The sequence below is a fragment of the Rhincodon typus genome, chromosome 2, assembly GCF_021869965.1.
Source record: "Rhincodon typus isolate 14 chromosome 2, sRhiTyp1.1, whole genome shotgun sequence".
NCBI classification, from domain to species: Eukaryota; Metazoa; Chordata; class Chondrichthyes; order Orectolobiformes; family Rhincodontidae; genus Rhincodon; species Rhincodon typus.
This window is the reverse complement of record NC_063333.1, coordinates 40257903-40282479: the sequence shown is the minus strand read 5'-3', so window position 1 is coordinate 40282479 and position 24577 is coordinate 40257903. Positions and strand designations below refer to the sequence as shown.

Below are 24577 nucleotides of genomic sequence, written 5' to 3'. Positions count from 1 at the left end.
CTAATAAATGGTGACTTGGGGTAAACCTTGTAAAATGTTCTCCATCATCTGCTGGAAAATTGCACAGGCTGGTGATACCCCAAAAGGCAGCCTCACATATTGGTGCGAACCCTAATGCTATTAATTGTAGCATACTTGTGGGAATCCTCATGTAACTGCAATTGCAAGTACGCATGGCTCACATCCAGCTTCGTGAAGAACAGAGCCCTGCCAGTTTTGCGTATAAGTTCTCTATGCATGGGATTGGGTATTTGTCCAGTTGCGAGAAGCAACTTACTGTTTGCTTAAAATCCCCATAAAAGCGAATTGATCTGGTGGGCTTCACAGTCTGTACAACCGGTACTGCCCATTCCGCAAACTGGACTGGCTTGATGATTTCTTCGCTTTCCAGCCTTCTGTTCTTGCCTCAGCTGTTGTCTGTGTATGGCAATTGGCACTGGGCAGGCATTGCAGAATTGTAGAATTGCTTCCCGGTCAATGTCCAAGGTGGCTGTGGCTCCTTTGATATTCCCCAGACCTTCCTGAAAAACCTCTGGATATTAGGACTTCTCACAAGACAGCTACTTTCTAATTGAAAAATGTTGAGCCAATCTAAGTGAATCTTTCTCAACTAATTTTGCCCCATCAAACTTGAGCCCGAGCCTTTTACCACAATCTGTGGTAACTGAACAGCTGCTTCTCATAAGAGACCGGGACTGAAGTTGTACCCTTAATCTGTAAAGGGTCTCCAGTATAGGTTTTTGGCCTAGCTGAGGTCTTGTACAAACTGCAGGGTTGGAGTCCAGAGGGAATTTTGTTAAAGACTGGTTCTGCGATCACTGAAATGGCTGTGCCAATATTGATCTCCATTAGAACTCGGTGACCATTTAACCAGAAGTTTATTTTGATTAGTTCTGATTTGGATGTTGCTAAGCAATTTAACTGTTTCAAACCAGATGTAGGTGGACTTACCAGGGTGCGCACACTCCTGGATACTGGCCTATGAGTTCTTGCTGAATTTAGGTCTAGTGGGACTCTTTGCTGTCTCGGGTCCATGTACCGGCTATAACTATAATGGCTTGCTGGCCTGGATCCTGAAGAAAATTTTAAATGTTTGGCCGAGACTTGGCTTTATTTTGGGGTTTTGCTGTGGGTTGAGTAAGGCTATGCAATTGTCTTTACTCAAGTGGTGTTTCCCAAGCTCAGTCGGCCTGGCGTGGATGTCCACTTCCATCAGAATACTCTGCAACTTAGAGGCTCCATTTGCCACATTTTCCAATGATCAAGCCAGTTGTAGCATTTGTTTGAAGTCCAGTTGGGCTTCAGCCAGTAGGTGCTTTCGCATAGTTACATCATGCATCCCACATACTAAATGGTGCCTCAGCACCTCATGAAGGGTTAAACCAAAGTCACATTCTGCTGCCAGTCAAAAATCATGACAAGAATTCCACTTTCTCGAATTGCTGAGTAAAACTGATAGCGTCTCAGATTTAGAGGATGCCTGGGGTTGTAATATTTCTTAACTAAATCCGTCAACTCTTGAAAGGTTTTAGTATCTGGTGCCTCAGGGACAGTATGGGTCTTAATAATAACAAAAGAAGCTGCGGGCCCACAGGCTGTCTGGAGAATAACTCATTGCTTTTCATCTGTCCCAATGTCATTTGCCTGGAAAAATTAACGCATTCTTTCCACATATTGGGCGCAGTCTTCGGCAGGATTGAATGGGTCAAGTTTCCTAAATAGTGGCATGATGCTAGAAATGCTTACCGAACTCAAAGATGACTGTTTTGAGTGAATTTCTTCAGGAGCGTGCTTCTTTTCTCATCGCTACTGAAATAACGCCACAGAGGCTGGTATCCCAACACCAAGTCACCCTTTATTTACATGTGGAAAGTCCTTGACACTGGTCTAGCTTCCTCAGAGCTAGCACTTGGAGTGAGGAGAATCTCTGACACTCCTTTTTATAACTGTCAGCCAGGGATCCCTGAGTGAGGCTGTTAATCTCGTGACTGACCTTGTTACAATAACTACAAGTAAGTTGCTTAATTGCTTATTTCAGTGTTTAGGGTTTTGAAAGCAAACAAAACTTAGAGTATACAACAAAGGGTTTGATTTATTAATCTAAGACAGTGTGATGTTGAAGTTGTGCATCACTTCTGGAATAAGATATAGAAAGTTCAGTTCATTGCCAATCTATTTGGCTGAAATAGTTTGAGTGCTGAAACATCGCCTGAATGTCGTCCTACTCAGCTTTTGCTGTTAAAAGTACATTATTCTGTTCCTTTCTTGCTTCATGTGCCAGCTAGGCAAGTGCATGAACACAGCCAGTTTCTCCTTGTGTTTAGAGTTCTGCAGATCAATCACAGTCTGGGTTAAAGTGATTTCTTCTTAGTTCCTTGTTGGGCATGTCAAGGAGGGCTACAAATTGATTCGTAAAATTGTAGAGTTGGGTAATGAGTACAGTCGGTTCTGTTATAACACGTGTTCCGGCAACGCGAAATAGCTATAACGCGACTGACTAATAGGGGAGCGCTATTTCTAAAATTCAAATTTGTGTTGACTATAACGCGTTTACATCAGTGCGTGGAGGAGTAAGCGTTGACATCACGTGATCATTTCGCAGACTTTGTTGTGAGGTGCTTTGTGAGAGGTACAGTGCTCCGTGATTTCTGATTTTTTTTGCAAATTCTACCATGTTACCCACAAAAATGCGAGGATAAAGGGACAAAAATGTTAGCAAGAGGTATCCTGGTGATAAAATTGTAGGTGATGAACGTAAAAGAAAGGCTAAAACACGAAGAGAAGCTAGATGTTATAAAGCTTTCTGAGCGTAATGAGAGAACATGTGATGTAGTTCACATAACAGGAATAAAGGAGTCTACCTTACGCGCCATTTGTGACAATGCAGAAAAGATTAAAGCACGCTGTATTGTTGGAACAAATCAGTGCTAGCAAATCAGAGGTCACGGACAAAGGAACTTGAGATGGAGCGGCTTCTAAGTTTGTGTATAGAAGATCAAATGAAGTGATCTGATACCATCTTTTTCACCATGAAAGAGAAAGCCTTATCAATTTATGAAGATCTAACGACACTCAGCCCCTGCATTAACAACAGACCAGCCTCCAAATCACCTCTCCCATCAAGTCATCTTGACATTTTTTCAAGGTAAGGTGTTAAATTTACTTTTATTTTATTATTAGATTTGAATTAAACATTTATTTAAACTGTACTATGCTTTGTGTTAAAACTTTTCAGTGATTCTGGAGCGATTTTGAGTGACTTTTTTAAAGTGGTCTGCCCCGACCCCGCTTTTCCCATAGGTCCTGTTATTTCAAAAGCGTGATTTTCTATAACGCGATATTGCGCAGGAATGCAACTATCGTGTTATAGCAGAACTGACTATGTATTGTGATTGTTGGAACTGAATCTTGACGAGAAGAAAATTGGGTTGTCATGTATGCCAAATATCTATCCATTCAGCACTTCACGGTTTCAAGTGTTGCAAATTTGGGTAGAGTACGAGTCGATTGGGAGACAGGATATTAAAATTTTGGTGTTTGTAAAGTGCTGGGGGTGGGGGGAGTATTGAGTGGTCCCTTCAAAAGATCATGTGCTTCTTATGTGCTTAGAGATTTAAAATGAATGTCTGTGAGCAGCAGCTTGAAAGTTTACACAGGGCACCTGAATTGAAACATTTGTACTGAAAGGCAGTACAGTTAGCAGGTCAAGCAGCAGTTTTTACCAAGACGACAGGCTTTTGAATTTAGCCAATCAATTTGAACCAGGCACTTAAATACCAGAAAACCCGATTTAAATTTGAATCTGTTTGTTTTGACAACATAGGACCAGTCCTGTTGTAAGAAATATTGATATGTAATCAAGGGTATAAAAGAAGGGGGCAGTTGGATGAAGGCCAGAGTTAACTGCCATCTGCCAGAGCTAACTGTGCTCAATTCTCAAGAGAGAATCGCTGGCTGTCACAGCCTCCTGTATGTCTTAGAGAAAGCACCATCGAAATAACAATGGTGCCCACAGCACGACTAATTAATATTCCTGACAGAAGAATTGATGAAGTAGGCACAGAACATTGCAGTACACGTAACCTGGCTGTAATTTTGAAGATTAAGTTCTATTTGTTTTATATGTAAGTGAGGGTTGCCAAAGAGCTTTAAGGATCAAGGATGCCTCCCAAGTTTGCCAAAAAAGTTTAGAAAGACAGAAAAGGGTGATACTTGTAGAATTAGCAAACAGGCTAAAATTGGGTTTAACTAGGGATAATAAGAAAACTGAAATTGTAACGGAGTTAGCCAAGCATTTAGGCATGTCAGAGAAACAGCCAAAACAGAAAAAATTAAATTGCAAATGAGACAATTGGATTTAAAGGATAAAGAAAGGGAAAGAAGCTTTTTAGTTGAAGAAAAAGTAAAGATAAGGAAAGAATCACCCTAGCAGAACAAAAAGAAAAAGGGAGAATTGCCCTGGCAGAAGAAGAAGAAAAAGAAAGTATAGCCATTGCAGAAGAAAGGGAAAGAAAGACTTGGAAAAGATGAAGCTGGAACTTGAAGCAAAAAGACTTAAAATAGCAGAAGTGAAAGTACAAGATAGAAGTAATGATAAGCAAACTCATTGTAGCCAACAGCCTGGTAGGGATATATACAAATATGTCAAGACATTACCAAAATTCATTGAAAAAGGTGTAGAAGTCACCTGCACATCTGCTAATGTGGTATACTGCATCTGCTGTTCCCGTTGTGGCCTCCTCTACATCGGGGAAACCAAGCGGAGGCTTGGGGACCGCTTTGCAGAACACCTACGCTCGGTTCGCACTAAACAACTGCACCTCCCAGTCGCAAACTATTTCAACTCCCCCTCCCATTCTGCAGACGACATGTCCATCCTGGGCCTCCTGCAGTGCCACAACGATGCTACCCGAAGGTTGCAGGAACAGCAACTCATATTCCGCTTTGATACCATTGGGCTGCAGGGTTCCCATGTGGACTTCACAAGCTTCAAAATCTCCCTTCCCCCTACCACATCCCAAAACCAGCCCAGCTCGTCCCCGCCTCCCTAACCTGTCCTTCCTCCCACCTATCCCCTCCTCCCACCTCAAGCCCCACCCCCATCTCCTACCTACTAACTTCATCCCGCCCCCTTGACCTGTCCGTCCTCCCTGGATTGACCTATCTCCTCCCTACCTCCCCACCTACACTCGCCTTTACTGGCTCCATCCCCGCCTCTTTGACCGGTCTGTCTCCTCTCCACCGATCTTCTTCTCTACCCATCTTCTATCCGCCTCCCCCTCTCTCCCTATTTATCTCAGAGCCCCCTTCCCCTCCCCCATTTCTAAAGAAGGGTCTAGGCCCGAAACGTCAGCTTCCTGCTCCTATGATGCTGCTTGGCCTGCTGTGTTCATCCAGCTCTACACCTTGTTATCTCAGATTCTCCAGCATCTGCAGTTCCTACTATCTCTAGAAGTCTTTTTCATTTCCTTTGAGAAATTGGCTAAACTGAATAACTGCCCACGGACTATGTGGGTAATGTTAATTCAGACCAAGTTAGCAGGTAGGGCTAATGAGGTATTTGTAGCACTGTCAGGGAAGGTGTCAGGAGTATATGAAGAAGTAAAACAGGCTATTTTGGCTTACAAATTGGCATCAGAAGCATATAGACAATGGTTCAGAAATGTAAGAAAGGAACCAGGTCAGACTTTTATTGAGTTTGAAAGAATTAAAGAGAGCAACTTCATTGGATGGCTGAGAGTATTAAAGATGGAAACGATATGAGGATCTTGGAGAGATTATTTTGCTGGAGGAGTTTAAAAACTCATTTTGAGGAACCGAAGGTTTAAAACAGCAAGAAGAGCTGCAGAGATGGCTGTTGAATATGCATTAGTGCATAAATTGAAATCTAGCTTCCAATAGCAATTTTCATTCCGTGAGGGATAGAAATTCGGAAAGAGCGAGGTCTTTCAATGAAAAACAAAAAGTAGATCACACTGAAACAGTTTACTACGTGTGAAAAGAAACCCAAGAGGGTGGAAAAGAGGTGAAAGACCTCGGGTGTTTTTGCTGCCATAAGGCGGGACACACCAAGTCACAGTGCTGGTGGATTAAGAAAGGCACGGGGAAAAAGGGTGTGGTAAAAGAGGATAAACTAGTGTGATTAGTTGAGGTTGTGACGGAATTCCCAAGAGAAGTCGACGAGCTGCAGGAGTGTGCACAGCCTAATCACAGGCTGGATAGTAAGGTAGTACCTGATTTTTTTTATTTGAAAACCACTTCATCTGTATGGATAAGATTTACTCAGGTAGGACAGGGTGAGTAGGTAATGAAGTTAAAATATTGAGATATGGGAGCTAGTTTGTTTCTAATAGTAAGAGATAAAAATATTTGCACTCCTTCTGAAATATTGCCCGAGAGTGTGATAATCTGTGGAATAAATGGATCGAGGACAAAAACAAAGGTGCTGGAAAAGCTCAGCCGGTCTGGCAACATCTGTGAAGGAAAGAACAGTTAACGTTTCAGGTCCGGTGACCCTTCCTCAAACTGATGGTGGCTGGGAAAATGGCAGTTTATATGCAGAAAATAAGGAGGTGGGTGGGGCAGGGAGTCAACGATAGGATAGAGCCCAAAGAGAGAGAAAGACAGTTGGATAGACAAAGGAGTTGCTAATGATCAGGCTGGGAGGGTGAATAGTTGTTAATGGGGACTGTTCGTGACTAACAACAGGAGGTGTGTAATGGCAGGCTATGTGGTAACAAGGCCTGGTGTGTGGGGGAGGGGGCTGGGGCATGGGAGAGTTTAGGCCCTAAAATTATTGAACTCAATATTGAGTCCGGAAGGCTGAAGTGTCCCCAAGCGGAAAATGAGGTGTTGTTCCTCCAGCTTGCATTGGGCTTCGCTGGAACACTGCAGCAAGCCAGAGACAGATGTTGGCCAGGGAGCAGGATGGTGCGTTGAAGTGGCAGGCAACAGGTAGTTCAGGGCCTTTTTTGCGAGCAGAATGTAGATGTTCCGCGAAGCGGTCGCGAAGTCTACACTTCGTTTCCCAAATGTAGAGGAGACCACATTGTGAGCAGCGAATGCAGTAGACTCGATTGTGGAAAGTGCAGGTGAAGTGTTGCTTCACCTGGAAGATATGTTTGGGTCCTTGGATACTGGGGAGGGAGGAGGTAAATGGGCAGGTGTTGCACCTTCACTGGTTACGGTTACAGACATCCGCAGTTCTTTCAGTTTTTATTGAAATGGATAGAAGAGTAGTGTTCCCGTGCGTAAGATAAGGCTAAAAAGCCCATTCAAGATTGGGGAAGTGATAGTGGGGGTGTTGGAAAGATTGGCTATTCCAGGAATACAGTTTGTTCTTGGAAACAATATAGCTGGACCACAGGTGGGAGTGATGCCCATTGTAGTGGAAAAGCCAAAAGAAAAGCAGGGGAATTAGGAGCTGAAAGAATAATACCCTGGAATTTTTCCAGAATGCGGTGACAAGATCCCTAGCCATAATTTAAAACAAGAAGGGAAAACAAAAGAGAAAGACGAAGGAGTTGAGGTCGAGTTAGCTGACACTCTCTCCTTTACCACCTCCTCAAACAAAAAACCTAAGCAAGTAGAGGATCAGGTAGAGGTGTTTAATTCTGAAAAATTAATGGAGTTACAATAAAAAGATGAGATGATAAATGAGGTATATCATAAAGCCTACTTGGAAAAGAAATTGGAGTATATTCCAGAATGCTTTACCTTAAGGATAAAATCTTCGGGCAGAATTAGCTAGGCAACGTTTGACCTTGGCAGGTTAGAGCAGAGGAGAAATGGGCGGAAGTTCACCAGACTGTGTTGCCAGTAGCATTCAGACGGGAAGTATTGGGGGTAGCATATGAATTACCTGTAGGAGGTCACCTAAGAGTGAGGAAGACTTGGGCTAAGATACAGAAGCATTTTTATTGGTGTGGATTATGTAAATATGTAGCTGAATTTTGCCGTACCTGTCATACATGTCAGATAATTGGAAAGCCACAGGCAGTATAAAATCAGAACCTTTGCTAATTCCTGCTTTTGAAGAACCTTTTACGTGGGTTATAATTGATTATGTAGGTCCACTACCTAAAACCAAAAGTAGAACTGGTATTTGCTAACCATAATGGATGTGTCGACCAGGTTTCCGGAGGCAATTCCATTACAGAATGTCAAGGGGAGAAATGGTTGTGGAGGCGTTGCTGACTTTCTTTACCTATTCACTACCCAGGGCACTTCAGTCAGATCAAGGGACCAATTTTACTGCCAGATTATTTAAGGAGGTTATGGGTAGTTTAGGCATGCAACACTTCAAACCAAGTGTGTTACATCCTGAATCCCTGGGAGCATTGGAAAGGTGGCATCGGACCCTAAAGACAATGCTGAGGGCTGATTGCCGGGAAAACTCAAATGATTGGGATAAAGGTATCTCATTTATATTATTTGTTAGATATGCTCCAAATGAATAGACTCCATTTAGTCCTTTTGAATTGATATTCAGACGCGATATTCAGCCTTTAAAATTAATTAAGGAAAAGTTGATAGGTCCGAAGTCAGAGATCTCACAGTTGGATTATGTATTTGAGGTGAGAGAAAGATTAAACAGAGTACGTGATTTAGCAAGGCAACATTTTGAAGGTGGCACAGCACCTACTGAAGCAAGAAGTAGTTAAGAAATCTGAAATTCGTATGTTTGCCTGTGGAGCTAAAGTATTGGTGCTGTTACCAGTGGTAGGAGATCCCTTCAAACAAGGTTTGGTGGTCTTCATCATATTGAGAAGTTAAGTCAAGTGAATCATCTGGTAAAGATGCCAGATAGGAAAACAATTTATAGGGAATGTTATGTGAACATGCTGAAACACTACAGTGATGAAAGGGAACCAGAGAAACAGGTATTAGTTGCTGCCACTCAGTGAGGAATCAAATCCAGATGATTTGGATTTTGATGTGCCTCAGAATAAATTGAATAATGAGGAAGTCCTTAAGGAATTGGATAGGGTAATGAGCTATCTCACCCAGGAACCGAGAACTAACTTGAAAGACTTTTTATAGTGCTGGGAGGACCTATGTTGAAATAGAATGGGGAGGACCAGTGCCCAAGTACATGAGGTTGACATAGGGAATGCTGTTCTAATAAATTAACACCCCTCCAGGATTAATCCTTTCGAAGCAGTGCAGGTTCAGAAGGAAGTGGAAATGATGCTCCAAGAAGACAGCATAGAGACGAGTCAAAGCGAGTGGAGTTCGCTGATCGTGTTGGTTCCCAAACCTGATGGTGCTCAAAGATTCTGTAGATTATCGGAAAGTCAACACTGTGACCAAATCTGACTCATACCCAAATCCAAGGCTGGAGGATTGCGTGTAAAAAGTAAGACAAACTACTTGCATCACTAAGTTGGACTTAGTTGGTGGTTACTGGCAAGTACCATTGTCAGAGGCACCGAATGGGCTATATCAATTTAAAGTAATGCCCTTTGGAATGAAGAACGCATCAGCCGCTTTTCAAAGTCTTATAAGCAGAGTTGTTGCAGGATTGACTAATTGTGCCGTTTACGTAGATGACTCAGTGAACTTTAGCCATTCATGGAATGATCATATGGAGCATTTGGCAGAGCTCTTTGAGAGACTACGGAAATCAAAGTTTGTCATAAACTTGGTGAAAACAGAATTTGTAAAGGTGGAAGTGACGTTCTTAGGGCACAACATCAGATACGTGTGGATGACACCAAAGAACGTGAAGATGAAGGCCATCAATGAATTTCCTAGACTATTCTCAAAGAAGGAAGTGCTATGAATTTTAGGCTTGAGCAGATTCTACTGGAAATTTGTACCAAACTTCAGTAGCGTTGACTGATTTATTTTAAAAAAAAACATTTCAGTGGACAGAACAATGCCAGGAGGCATTTGAGAATTTAAAAGCAGTGTTAACTACAGCACCAGTTTTAGCCGCACCAATTTTTTTGAAACCATTCAAAGTCATTATCGACACAAGCAATGTAGAAGTTGGAGCTGTGCTGTTACAGAAAAAATATTCAACCTTTGAAAAAGTTATTGAGTTTGATAATGGCCTTACAACATTTTAATGTTTACCTTGCAAACAGTGCAACAGACGATAGTGTATACCGATCACAATCCTTTGACATTTCTGGAAAGATTTAAGGACAAGAAGATGAGATTATTTCATTGGAGTCTAATATTACAAACATTTAATTTAGAGATTGTACATGTTGCGGGTCGTGAAAATATTATCGCGAGTTGAAAAGTAAATGTTTATATCAGGTAGAAGTGGAAGTATTCAATGTTCTGTATATATTATATATAGAAATAGTATAAAATGTGAAAGTCTAGATTAATAAGCTATGTATGTAGTAAGTTAAGGTTTTACAAAAAAAACAATCTTTTCACAATGATGGTTCACTTCTTTTCTTAAGGGGGTTGTTGCGAAGTTGGGTAGAGTATTTGTAGATTGGGAGGCAGAAAATTAGAGTTTGGTGTTGTAAAGTGCTGCGGGGAAGTATTGAGTGTTCCCTTTAAAAGATCAGGTACTTTTTCTGTGCTTAGATTTAAAACGGATGTCTGTGAGAAGCAGCTTGAAAGTTTGCAAGTACACAGAGAGCACCTGAATTGAAACATTTGTATCGAAAGGCCGTTCAGTGAGCAGGCAAGCAGCAGTTTTTTTTATCAAGACAACAGGCTTTTGAATTTAGCCAATCAATTTGAACCAGGCACTTAAATACCAAAAAACCAATTAAATCTGAATCTGTTTGTTTTGACAACATAGGACCAATCCTATTGTAAGAAATATTGATATGTCATCAAGGGTATAAAAGAAGAGGGCAGTTGGACGAAGACCTGAGTTAACCGCCATCTGCCAGAGCTAACGACCCTCTGTTGTCAAGAGAGAATCCCTGGCTGGACGTCTTAGAGAAAGCACCATCAAATACCAACAGTACCGACAGCATGACTAGTTAATATTCTTGACAGGAGAATCAACAAAGAAGGCATAGAACATTCCAGAAGACACGCAACTTGGCTATAATTTCGAGAGACTAAATTCTCTATTTTTATATATATATATGTGTGACTTGTATTTATTGCACAGCATACCATTAGAATCTTGTTTTATTCAGGAATAGTTAGTAGTTAGAAGGGGTTTATTCGGTTTGTTAATAGTTTAGTTGATTTGTTCGCTGTTAATTAGATAAATAAATTGTTACTCATTGATTTTAAAGTGAGTGACAAGGCTTTATTTTATTCAACCATTAGAAGTTGCTGAAAAGCAGGTTACACCACTTTTCACACACCTTTTACAGATTATAGGGCGAGGTGCTCCTCTTGTGTGTTTTGGTTTTAGTTCTCAGAGGTGGACAACCTCTGCTTTATAACACAAGTGAACCATATCAAGATTGAGATTACTTCATGTAGATTAGTGATAAACATGTGGGATGTGGTGGTGCTATGATTGTACTTGTCTGTAGTTAGGGTATTGGTAAACACAATAAACAATTTTTTTTTTAAAGGACATTTCCTAAAAAAATGAACAGTATTTGTTTCAAATTAACATACATTTCGCTTCCATCTCTTATGTTAGTGGGTGTTTTTTTTTTGCTTGTCTTTTTTCCTTTTCTCTCACTGGTTCAGTCCTTCTTGTGATCTGTAGAACATTTATGGCCCAGAAGGTGGCCATTCTTTGAGACAGAGAGCAGAGCAGTTCAGTAGACTCCATTATACAATTTCGTTTTGAAGGACTCCACCTCAGGCCGTGCATTCTGGATCATAGTTAATTCTCGCCTGAACTTTGTTTGAGAATGTTCTCTCTTGGGGGTAAAAGATAAATTTTGTTTTTATATGATGATGGTAGACCATACTGCCAACAGTGTGTTTTAACAGATGGATATAAATGACACAAAGGAAACAATATATTTGTTTAAAGCTGTGACTATAACAAGCTTAGTTGAAAAACACCTGCAATTCAGTGAGCTCTTCAGTTATGTTAGAAAATATGTAGATTTTTTTTTGCTTCAAATTATATTTCAGACCTTGGAATTTCAGGTCTTCCTGAAAGTAACCATGAATTACATTTTAGTGCTTTAAGCAATTTAATTGGTTCACTCTTCCTTTTTATTACTGCTTTTTCCTGACTGATCATTTGGGATCGATTTGCTTTATAAGTCCTAAGTCATTGTAGTCACTTATTTTGCCAATCCATTGTTCAATGTAAATCAACAGTGCAAGATTGAGGAACTGTACAAAGGTGCAGGACCCTTGCAAGACTTGGATGCTAAAATGGGATCCATGGTTTGGTTGGGTGAAAACAAATTTGTCCATCACCAGTAAGATTAACTGTAAATGGAAATTATGTCATAGCAATTTGCATATCTTGGCAGCTTTTCTCTTTATGCTTACAGATATTGAATACCATGCTTTAGGTAAAAATATTTGTTTTTTTCAATAACAGTCTTTACCTACAATACTAAATAGGTAGTCTGTTTGTGGTACAGGTTTTGATAAGGACCACAATATTTAAACTGAAGAAATTATCAATCTAATTTATATCCTTGCTCTTTTAGCAAATATTTTTGGGTTATATTTGGTGTTGGTAAATTTTCAACTTAAATTAATTGATCTGAACCAAACTTTGGTAATATTGGCCTTTACAGAAATCATAAGTTTTTGGATTTTTCGGTCCCCTCACATTTTCCCCCAGAAACGAATAAATAAGAATGTTATGGACCAGACTAGACCCCCCTCAAAATATTTTAAGGTAGCCTAGACTCTACCTTCTTATTTTAAAGGCAAATGTAAAGTGGCCTGTTCCAGATGCAATGCGACTGGTCAAATTACTTGACGCTAAGCAAAACACAATTTATTCGAACACTGTAGTTAAAATACAACAAAAAAGAAATTTAGATTAACAACTGTATTGGAAAACTTAACAGCTTAATAGATACAGTAACTATTACCAATTAATGGCCCCAGTATAGTAACATCCCTTGGCAAAAAGGCAAATTCAGAAAATAGATATGTCTCCCAGGTAATCCAACTGCAGAGAGAATCCCCAGCTTGTAACTGTAACCAAGAGAGGGAAAAGATAGCTTTTACTTCTTCAAAGCTTGAGCAGCTTCTGCTGAACCGAAAAGCAAAAAAATACTAGAAGTCCTGGTCTGAGAGAGCTGTCCATATCAAACCAGGCTGCTTCTAATGTTCCAACTATTTTAAAAAAAAATCACCAAAGCCTCACAAGCTGTTTGTTACCACGTACAGCTTGGCTACTGTCATTTACTCTCCCTCTTAAAAGAGATCAGGACAGAATTCACCTTTTAAATCCATAACATCACAATTACATGCAAAGTACTTCTCAAAATCACTACAAAATCTGAAAGTACCCTTGCCCAGGAAGATTTTCATGCTTCACACCTGCTAAGTGTCCCGTATGCCATATTGATAAAATTAGATTTGATTTGATTTGATTGATTGATTTATTGTCAGTGTACCTAAAGTACAGTGAAGAGCTTTGTTTACGAGCAGCACAGGCAGATTATAGTAAGCAAGAATACACAGATCATAGGGTGAACAAAAAACTAAACCATGGCATACAAGTTACATCGCATGGGCATTTGCTCTAGGCAAGACCAACATTAGCAAGTTTAGTATTATTTCAAGTTAGAGAGTCCAATCATCAGTCTAATAACGGCAGGGAAGAATCATGCATAAGCACCACCTCAAACAAATGTTGCGCCATTTGTGTTTGTAAATGGGGGCCAAGCCTTTTATTATAAGATTTTCTTGACAAATTTATGTTGTTCTAAGTATAATATTTGGTCTGAACACCAGAGGCTGCTGCCAAAATGGTAAATTTCTTGAAAGTTATCCAAATGTGATGCGAATAGAAGGCTTGATAAAGACTGATCACAGCCTCCTGTTGATCGATTCCTGAGAAATGTGGAGTGTGACTCTGACTTACCTGTTCTGCTATAGATTTTGTTCCCTGATGTAAGTTACGGCCAGCACAGACTTTGAGGCTAAAGTATCTGTTAGATCAGTGATAAAACGTTCATCGAGGAGACAAAGTTATAATGACATAAAAACACCAATACATGACCTCATTTCCCAAAGTTACAGTCAATGAAGCATTCTGAAATGTAGTCACTGTAGTACTGCAGTAAAAGCAGCAGCCAAACTGTCGACAGGAAATTCTCAAATTACATTGTCACAGTAGATAATCTATTTTTGTTAAATATTTTCAGGGATAAATATTACTTGGGACACCACAGATAGCTCCTCTGCTGCTCTTCAGAATAGCATTAAGACCATAAGATGTAGAAACAAAAGAAGGCCAGCCCATCGAGACTGCTCCACCATTAAGTGACGCCACAGCTGATCTAATAATCCTCAGCTTCGCTCTCCTGCCTAATGTCCATAATCCTTGGAACCTTTGGTTAAAAATCTGTCCGTCTGAGTCTTGAAATACTTAATGACTCAGCCTTGACAGCCCTCGATTAAAGAATTCCACAGATTCATTATCCTTTGAGAGAAGAAATTCCTTCTTATCTTTGTCTTAAATGTGTGACCCCTTATTCTGAGATTATGCCTTCAGGTCCTAGATTCTCCCATAAGGGTCTCCATACCTAGGAGAGGATATTCTTTCCATAGAGGGAGTACGGTCAAGGTTCATTGGACTGATACTGGGAAGTGCAAGTTTGTTGTATGAAGAGAGTGTGGCTCACCTGGGCCTGTGTTCACTAGAGTTTTGGACAATGAAAGGGGGTCTGATTGAAACATATGAATTTATAACAGGACTATACAGACTTGATACAGGAAGGCTGCTTCCCTTAGTTGGGAGTATAGAACCAGGGGTTCACAGTTTCAGAATATGAAGTCGGCTGTTTAGGATTAGATGAGGAAACATTTTTTCATTTTGGAGGGTGGTGAATCTGGAATTTGCTGCTACAGAAGATTATGGAAGCTGAGTATATTCTAGAAAGCGAATGATATATTATTAGATATTAAAGAGATCACGGGCCATAGAAACAAAGCTGAAACGTGGCATTGAGGTTAGCGGATTGGCCATGATCATGTTGAATGGCAGATCAAACTGGAATAGTCGAATATCCTCCTCCTAGTTTCTAATTTTCTATGTTAAATAGGTGGCCCCTTACATTGAGATTATACTTTTCTGGTGTATATATACCTGACAATAGGGAAACAGTATCTCCATCTACCCTCGAACCTCACATGCTTCAAAAGGCCTCTTCTCATTCTTCTAAACTGTGGTGAGTACAAGCCCAACTTATTCGATCTCTTGTCATAAAAAAAATTCCTCCAAACCCAGAATCAACCTACTAAACAGTCTGTGTAACAACATATCTTTCCTTGGATAAGGGGCCCAGAACTCTTCACAGTATTCCAGTTGTGGTCTGAATTGTGCCTTGCATAATTTTAGTGAGACCTCCCTATTTTTGTACTCCATTCTTTTTAAAATAAAGGTACTCTCTATTACTCTTGGAACATGGATGCAAACTTGTTTTGTGATTCATCTATGGGGATAGTCTCACCCTGTGCTGCAGTTTTCTGCCTGCTTTTCTATTTTCAAATATTATTCAGCTCTTTTATTCTTCCTGCCAAAGTGCATTACGTCATATTTTCCCACATCTTTAATTCACAAATCAGATATTTGTCCATTCTCTTAACCTGTCCGTATCCATCTGCAGACCCTGTCATCCTCCCCACTTGCCTTTGTCTATTTTTGTTGTTCACAGACTTAGCTGTCATGCATTCACTTCCCTTATCCAAGTCAATAATATATATTGTAAATTGTGTCCACAGCAGTGATCTCTGTGGCACTCCCTACTTACGGATTGTTATTCTGAAAATGCCCCCCTTATCCTGTTCTCTCTTAGCCAGTTCTCTATCCATGCTGATAATGCACCCCCAAAACCATGGACTGTTATTTGGTCAGTGCTATTATTGAAGCTATGAGACTTGTCTTGAATATACTTAATGACTGAGAATAGAGATGCACAAATAAAAAGATGCACGACTGATCCTCATTTTCTCATCTCTGTCCTAAATGTGTGACTCCTTTGTTTAAGACTGTGACCCTATGTTTTAGATTCACCTTCCAGCATCTACCTGTGAAGCCCCTTAAGAATTTTATATCTTTCAACTTCATCTCACCTCATTCTTCTAAACTCAAGAAAATGTAGGAATAGTTACTCTTGAGCTCATTTATCAAAGTCAAATATGCCCTGCCTTGGGTAAGGAGATAAATATTGAACTGGACTTCAGGTGTGGTGTCTGACTTGTTGTAGTCTCATCCCCACCTCCCTTGATCAGGCACAACCTACCCATCTTCTCTCCCACCTATCCGCTCCTCCCACCTCACTGACCAATCCCCACCACTCCCTACCTGCACTCACCTATCACCATCCCATATACCTTCCCCAGCCCCACCCCTCCCCTCAATTTATTTCTGAGCTTCCTTCCCACTTCTGAAGAAGGGTCCCGACCCAAAACGTCAACTTTCCTGCACCTCTGATGCTGCCTGGCCTGCTGTGTTCCTCCAGCTCCACTGTTATCTCTGACTCCAGCATCTGCAGTTCTTGCTATCTGAGTGAATGACACTCCAAATGTGGTCTGACCAGTGATTTGTAGAAGTGTGACATCATTTCCTTGCTTTTATATTCTTATGCTTCTATTTGTAAACCCAAGGATCCTGTAACCCTCCTTAACTGTTTCAATTTCCTGGCCACCTTTGGAGAATTATGCACATGACCCCTGAGGTTCTGTACTCCCCTCAAAGTTGTATCATTGAGCATGTATTGATTGTCTCTCCATGTTTCTTCTACCAAAAACATTACCTCCTATTTCTCTGGTATTGAAATTTATCTGTCAGGCATCTGCCCATTTGGCCAACTTGTCAATGTCCTTCTAAAGTCACTTAGCATCATCCTCACAATTTCCTATTCTCCTCGACTTAGCATCATTTGCAAATTTAGAGATTTTGCCATCAGCACCAATTTCCAAATCATTTATATTAATGACAAAAAGCAAGGGTCCCAGTATCAATACCTGGGGAACACTTTTGACTTGTCTCTAATCTGAGAAATGCCCATCTATGCCTACCCTCTGTTTTCCTATGTTTTAGCCAACTTCTCATCTGTGCTATTGAGAACCCTTTAATCCAAAACATTTCTAAATTGCTAACCATAAGACTGTAAGATATAGGAGCAGAATTAGGCCATTTGGTCCGTAGAGCCTGTTTTACCATTCAAACATGGCTGATCTGTTTGTCAACCCCATTCTCCTGCCTTTTCCCCATAACCCTTGATCCCCTAACCTATCAAGAACCTGTTTCAAATCGGTTCAGATCTGTTTCAAATACACTCAATGATTTGGCATCCACAGCCTTCCGCAGCAGAGAGTTACAGAATCACCACCCTCTGGCTGAAGAAATTCCTACTCATCATCTCAGTTGTAAAGTGTCAGGCCTTTACTCCTTGGCTGTGCCCTAGGGTCCTTGTCTCTCATACTAGTAAAAGCATCTTCTCCACATCCATTGTCTTCAGGTCTCTCAGTATTCTGCAAGTTTAAATCAGATCCACCTCCCCCAGTACCAACCTTTTCCTTCTAAATTCCATTGAGTACACACCCAAATATGCCATGTGGCACTAAATCGAATACTTTCCGAAATTATATATATCAACAGCACTATCCTTATCCACACTCTTTCTCACCTCGTCAAAGAATTCAATTAAATTTGTCAGACATGACCTGCCCTTGACAAAGCTGTGTTGACTGTATAGTATTAACTTATTATTCTGAGTGTATATTTATCTTATTCCACATTATGACCTCCAGTTTTCCCCCTATCCTTTGCCCCTTTCTTAAACAACGGCATCACATTTACAATCCTCCAGTTCCCTGGGAATAGTACTTTGTTCAGAGAAGCCTGGAAAATTTCTGTCAATGGCTTTGCAATTTGCTTGGGAAACAGTCGGAATAAATGGGTCTTGTTCTAAAATTCACCCACTATGTATGTAAAGTAAGAGATAGGCTTATGTAAAGCAATAGAAGCAGAAGAATATACACTTCAGTATGTGATGTGGCTAGTTTTGATGCAGTGTCCTTCTTGAATTAGGATTTCAAATTACTCCCTTCATTAACTTTCAGGCTGAGAATCTTTCAAGTAATATTTTAATTTTTGAAGCTACGTTGACAAGCATCTCGTGAATAATTCTGAGGGTGTGTGCATGTACATATAGTTTGCATTTACAAACACATATGCATGCTTGACATAGACACACTGTCAATATGTATCAATGACTGAACCAGGCAAAGCTCATATTTGTCCGCAAGGAAATTACAACTCTTGCAGTTATCTTCGTAAAATTGAGTGGGAAATGTTGATCTTATAGTTAGTGGTGATAGTGATAAATGCTGAAATAAATGTGATCAGAATTGTGGTAAAAGAAGTGTGCACTGTATGGATGTTTTATTGTATGACAGTTACAAACTTGTTAATTTCTGTGTGACCTTGTGATTTTTATTAACTCAATTACAAGATCATAATAAATGTAAAATGGGATCTGTAATACTGAATAACAAGAAAATTAGGCTTTATCCCTTTTTTTCCCACAGACTTGCTACATCTGTGAGGAACAAGGCCGTGAGAGCAAAGCAGCAACTGGTGCTTGTATGACTTGTAATAAACATGGATGTCGACAGGCTTTCCATGTGACTTGGTCAGTATATTTTCTCTAAGTGAAAAATTGTCATAAGGACTTCACTTAATACAGACATCATTGTGCCTTCTTAAGGATGCATACTAAGCAATACAAGTCAGGGTGACCTTGTCTATAATCTGGTTCTTTACACTTCACCCTGAAACCTTTGGACCAGCAAATGGGCCATGCTAGCAGTAGTTCATTTATCTTTGTTATAGATACTGAAAGCTATGCATATATATGCCACCAGCAAAAGATTTGAATTGTGAAGTGATATTCCTCACAAATGAAGTAACAGTTGACTGTCTTGCCTATACACTTAAAATAACAATGATACCCGAAGTATCTCAGATAAGTAAACAGTACCTCTTTACGATGTGGGAGTTTCAGGTGAGGAAATCAGAAATTTTGGAATGAGATTTGGAAAAAGAATGACACAGACCCTACAGTGGAAACACCCCCAACAGGTCTACGCTGATAATGGTCCATGGAAGTCCTGCTCCCACTTGAATGATCTCTTCCACGTTTACCTTTATTTCCCGATTTTTCTCCTCCCTTATTTGTTCCTAGAGTCTTTCTTTAAATGTGGGACTGTGAATGCTATCACTTTAGAGCATAAAATGTTGGAGCACGACGAGGCCATTTAGTCCAGCAAGTCTGCTCCATTATTCAATAAGGTCATGTCTGATCTGATAACCTTCAAATTCATTGTCTGCTTTTTCCCTATAACCCTTGATTCCCTTGCTGATTAATGAACTATCTCCGCTTGAATATACTTAATGGCCTAATCGGTCTGGCACTCTGCCGTGAAGAATTGCACATATTCACTACCCTCTGAGAAGGAATTTCTCCTCATCTCTGTCTTAAATGGAATATACATTGAGTTCCACGTAATTTTTATAAGGACCCAGAGTTGCTCACAGTATTCCCAAATGTAATCTAAATGGGATAAATACAACCACTGTTTTTGTCATTTATATTAATGATTTGAATGTGAATTTAGGGGGTATGGTTAGTAAGTTTGCAGATGACACCAAAATTGGTGGTGTAGTGGACAGCAAAGAAGGTTACCTTAGAGTATGATGGGACCTTGATCAGATGGACAAATAGGCTGAGGAGTGGCAGATGAAATTTAATTTAGATAAATGTGAGGTGCTACGTCTTGGTAGGGCAAGTCAAGGCAGGACCTATACACTTAATGGTAATGTCTTGGGGCGTGTTGCTGAACAAAGAGGCCTTAGAGTACAGATTCATAGTTGCTTGAAAGTGAAGAAGGCGTTTAGTATGCTTGCCTTTATTGGTCAGTGCATTGAGTATTGGAGTTGGAGGTCATGTTGTGGCTGTACAGGTCATTGGTTAGGGCAGTTTGGAATGCTGCATTCAGTTTTGGTCTCCTTGCTTTAGGAAAGGTGTTGTGAAACTTGAAAGGTTCCAGAAAAGATTTACAAGGATGTTGCCAGGGTTGGAGGGTTTGAGCTATAGGGAGAGGCTGAATAGGCTGGGGCTGTTGTCCCAGGAGCATCGGAGGCTGAGGGATGATTTTTATCGAAGTTTATAGAATCATGAGGGGCATTGATAAGGTGAATATCCAAGGTCTTTTCCCAAGGCAGTGGAGTCCAAAACTAGAGGTCATACGTTTAATGTGAGAGGGGAAAGATTTAAAAGGGACTTGAAGGGCAACTTTTTCATGCAGAGGGTGATGCATGTATGGAATGAGCTGGCAGAGGAGATAGTGGAGGCTGGTACAATTCCAACATTTAAAAGGCACCTGGATGGGTACTTGAAGAGGAAGGATTTAGAATGATATGGGCCAAATGCTGGCAAAAGGGACTAGATTAATTTAGGATATCTCGTTGGCATGGACGAGTTGGACCGAAGGCTCTGTTTCAGTGCTGTACATCTTTATGATGCTGTTTAGTTTTACCTTCCTGCTCTCGCACATTAGAATTTAGAGAACTCTTCTGTTAATCTTTGTGCTACTTTTATCCATGATATACCTGTCTTTGCTAAGACCTCCTGAAGAATTAGAGTATTTATTTCCTCCAGTGACGTCAGGTCCTTCTAGAGTTATTACTAAAGGTAGCATTATGTGCACTTATATGGAAGTGGGAATTTTGAAGAAAAGTGGAATAAGTTAATGTCTACATCTGTGTTTTCCCCATTTACTTTAAGCAACGACTTTTGGGATATTGTCAGAGGTTCAGAGATCAGGTTAAAAATTTTGGCCAGGGACATATTTGATGTAGGAGTATCAGGGCAAAATATTAAGCCATTAGAATTATAACTGGTTTATGCTTCCCATTGATTCCAGTGGCTATGGATAACTCATGACTCCTGTTCTTCATTTCTCCTCTTGTGTTATCTTGCAGAAACTTGGCACACTGATTTCAAGGTCATTTTATTCATCACTTGCTGTCAGTGGCCCTTCCTGTGTTGCCATATTCTGATCTTGTTGTGTGACTGTTGGTGCTTATATTAACTGTTGATTGCGATCACTACCCATAGTCACGACTCGTAATAATCATGACCCAATTAGTAGATCCTTAACACAAACACAGCATTATACATGTAGTTCTAATTAACTCCTTTACACATCTAAAACAACCCTTCAACTAGTAACTCAACAAAATGTGCATATAAGGTATTTATAATACTAAATATTAAAATTATATGGGATATGAAATTATAAAATATTTATACTTGCTACAGTATGACTTGGGTACTGTTCAACTGGAAACTTGCCCAAGTGACTCTTCTAACTGTATGAATGCTGATGGTATGGGGAAGCTGTTAATCATGGATGCATCATATCCAACCTTGTTTTGGCTGTGGCCAGGTCCAATAGTGACTGGATAAAAATTGAAATTAGAAAATCCCGATATCTTCGCCCCGGTCTGGCCCAGGGATGCTGTAGCCAACTGCAGCATCTCTGCAACTTTTATTGAACAATTAATTGGAAGTTGAAAATGGAATTTACTAACCTGTGTGGCGCAACATATTGACCTTGCCAACTGAGCCAGTTGAAGAATTATTTAATATTGTCTCTCCTCCCTTCCTCTTCTGAAGGCATTGACATCTTTCTGAGCAGATCCACAGACCCTGGTTCCCTTCAGTACCTTGCACAAATGGCTTATTCACATAATAGCCTTGAACGTACATGTCAGCACTCCATTGGATGCTGTGTAAGGGTTTGTGGGTGTTACGGCATCATATGCAAGCTAAATGCATCTTGACATTCACATATTTTCCACAGGGTTGTTGAATAGCAATCTAAATTTCTTCAACATGTCAATGAATAAATACACTACATTGCAGGATACCTGGCCATCCAGACAAGCGTGGTCTTAAGTTTGACACTTCTTTCTTGTGGTAGCTGTTTGGTGTGTTCCAGTTGCTCTCTCTGCTTGGGTTGGAGGGGAATAATGTTTCAGTTTCTGGCAAGTTCTGTTCCTTGTTGCAAATTGCAAAGCTGTTAATATTATTTGAGCATAGAATTGAGATGAACCACAATGTTCCTATTGTGAAATGTATAAGCATGGACTGTAGACAGAACATGAAGGAAGCTGCTGAGCTAAGGCTTTTGTAACATGGTAATAGACCCATATACCACTATTTTTAAATCCCAGCCTCCAAAAATGATATCTATACATTGCATCTCTCATCCTACAATGAATACATGCCATCTTCTTTGATGATTTAATGTAAAATTCCAATTGTAAATTAAAAAGAACACGTTCTCCTAGAAGCACACTCCACTGATTTTAAACTTAGCCGATCTAACTGCACACTGGCAAAGCTACAATTTAGGGCCATCTGATTGAGCACCACAATAAATCTGAAGTTTAATCAGCCAAAACATGTAGAGCTACTGGAATTAAGCTTCATGTTGCTAAGACTCTTGGACTGCAGATTTATCTACAGCAGAACAGGAAGAAAGCCACCCTTTGGTAATGAGTGTAAGCCACAAATTTCTGTTTTGCAACTACTTCAATGGTCAGTCAGTCGTGCTTCAAAATACTGAATTGGTATTACCAGTTTTTGCATTTTGCAGCCACCTCAGTGCCGAGTTTAAACTCCTTTTTCTCCCATTCTTTGAAAGGAGGTTTGTTGTCAGAAACATGCCAAGTGTGGGCTTGATGCTTTTAAAAAGATAGTACCATGCTGATTCAGCAATTTAATTACATTACATTATGATTGATATTTTCCCATTACCTGGAAGTTGGTTATGCTTTCCACTGGTTATTTATTAGCTCAGTACTGAGGCTGATTGTGGTGACTGTGCTGATGCTTTGTTGCAACAAATTAATTACATTATTGAGCACAAACCAAACTTGGTAGCTTCTGATTTCTTCAACACTATACTGTTTTTAAAAAAAAGTCACCTTTATGCACTAGAACACTGTGAAGGTCCCTTTACATTAAGGGAGCGACATGGTTGTGGGGTGCTCTGTTAAGAAGCAAGCTGGTCAAATTTTATTGATTGAATTGAGGCTTGTAGAAAATCAAATTCTTGAACTGTTAAGAGAAGCTAGGATAGTGTTTAGGATAGCACTGTGATTGAGAAATTATTTGGGGAGGGAGGATGGAAAAAATAAGTAAAATCACAGGTGCAACCTTATCAGCAGATCCTACATTATACAATTCAGTACATTTTAGTCATTTTTGTGACAATTTTTACTTTTTTTGTGATTAGTGCACAGCTGGCAGGACTTCTGTGTGAAGAAGAAGGTTCAGAAGCTGATAATGTTAAATACTGTGGCTACTGCAAATATCATTTTGGCAAGTTGGTGAGTGCTATGAATTTTTCATGGATAATAATAGTTTTCTCTTTTAAAAATAATCTGAAGTAACAATTGTTTGGATTAAATGGAATTTAAAGCAAGTTTCACAATGATTATATGGTCAACCACTATCGATTGCTATAATAATCCATCTGGCTCACTAATTGTATTCCGGGAAGGAATTCTGTCATTCTTGCCTATTCTGGCCTACATGTGACTCCAGACCCACAATAATATGGTTAACCCTATAACAATGTGGTTGACTCTTAAATGCCATCTGAAATGACATCGAGAGCCATTTATTTCAAGGGAAACCAGGGATGGATAATAAATGCTGGCCTTGCCAGCATGCTCAAATTCCCATACAAGAACAAAGGAAAATGAATTAATTCAGTTTCTACAAACAAGCCTGGAGACTATCCAGCACACAACCTTACTTGCATGACAGTTGTGCTATTCTTGAGGCAGTATATGCTTTGTAGTTCTGAGTTCACCATGTCACTTCAACTGTGGGGTGTATGTAAATGTGGAATGCAGTTAATCTGAAGGTGTTAACAAACGACCAATCGGTACTGAAACTGTATTAAAGTAATGAGTTTCACCAGTTTATACATTTGCCGTTGATTCACTTCATTAAGGGGAGAAAAGAACTGAATGTAAAAAAAAAACACTGCAGGACAGTTTATAGTTTGAACAATTTTACTATGTAGATGATATGAAATATCAACAGGTGTTGTAAAATTAAATTAAACTTTATTTATATATCCATGTGTGCTTGTCTCCTATAGTGTTGACTATTCCTATGCATTCCTAGTCATCCTACTAGATTCTAACCTTTGCAAAGTTGAAGTCTTCAGGGTAAAAGCCATTAGGGTATCTGTACTCTTTCAAACTGGCTTGTTGAACATTCCCACTTTCCCACTTTTGGTGACAGGCTTGCAGCTGCCTACACTGAGCCACAGGAAGTCTCTTCCTAAAAGGTGCGTTCTTGTGCTCACTGTCTCTTGCTCCATCCCGCGCTGGCTCGTGCCCTGGCCCGCGCCCTCGCCGTCTCTTGCGCCCTGACCTGGCCCGCGCCCT

The 24577-nt window shown here is 40.0% G+C and overlaps 1 protein-coding gene across 1 annotated transcript in view; it reads left to right on the top strand.

Annotated features, from left to right (window-relative positions):
* LOC109913830 (MLLT10 histone lysine methyltransferase DOT1L cofactor) overlaps window positions 1-24577 on the top strand; it is a 214350-nt gene that overhangs the window by 33050 nt on the left and 156723 nt on the right. Inside the window, exons 3-4 of the mRNA XM_048606928.1 lie at window positions 18631-18734; window positions 23410-23503. Of these exons, the coding sequence (XP_048462885.1) occupies window positions 18631-18734; window positions 23410-23503 (198 nt within the window). The remainder of the gene's footprint in view (window positions 1-18630; window positions 18735-23409; window positions 23504-24577) is intronic.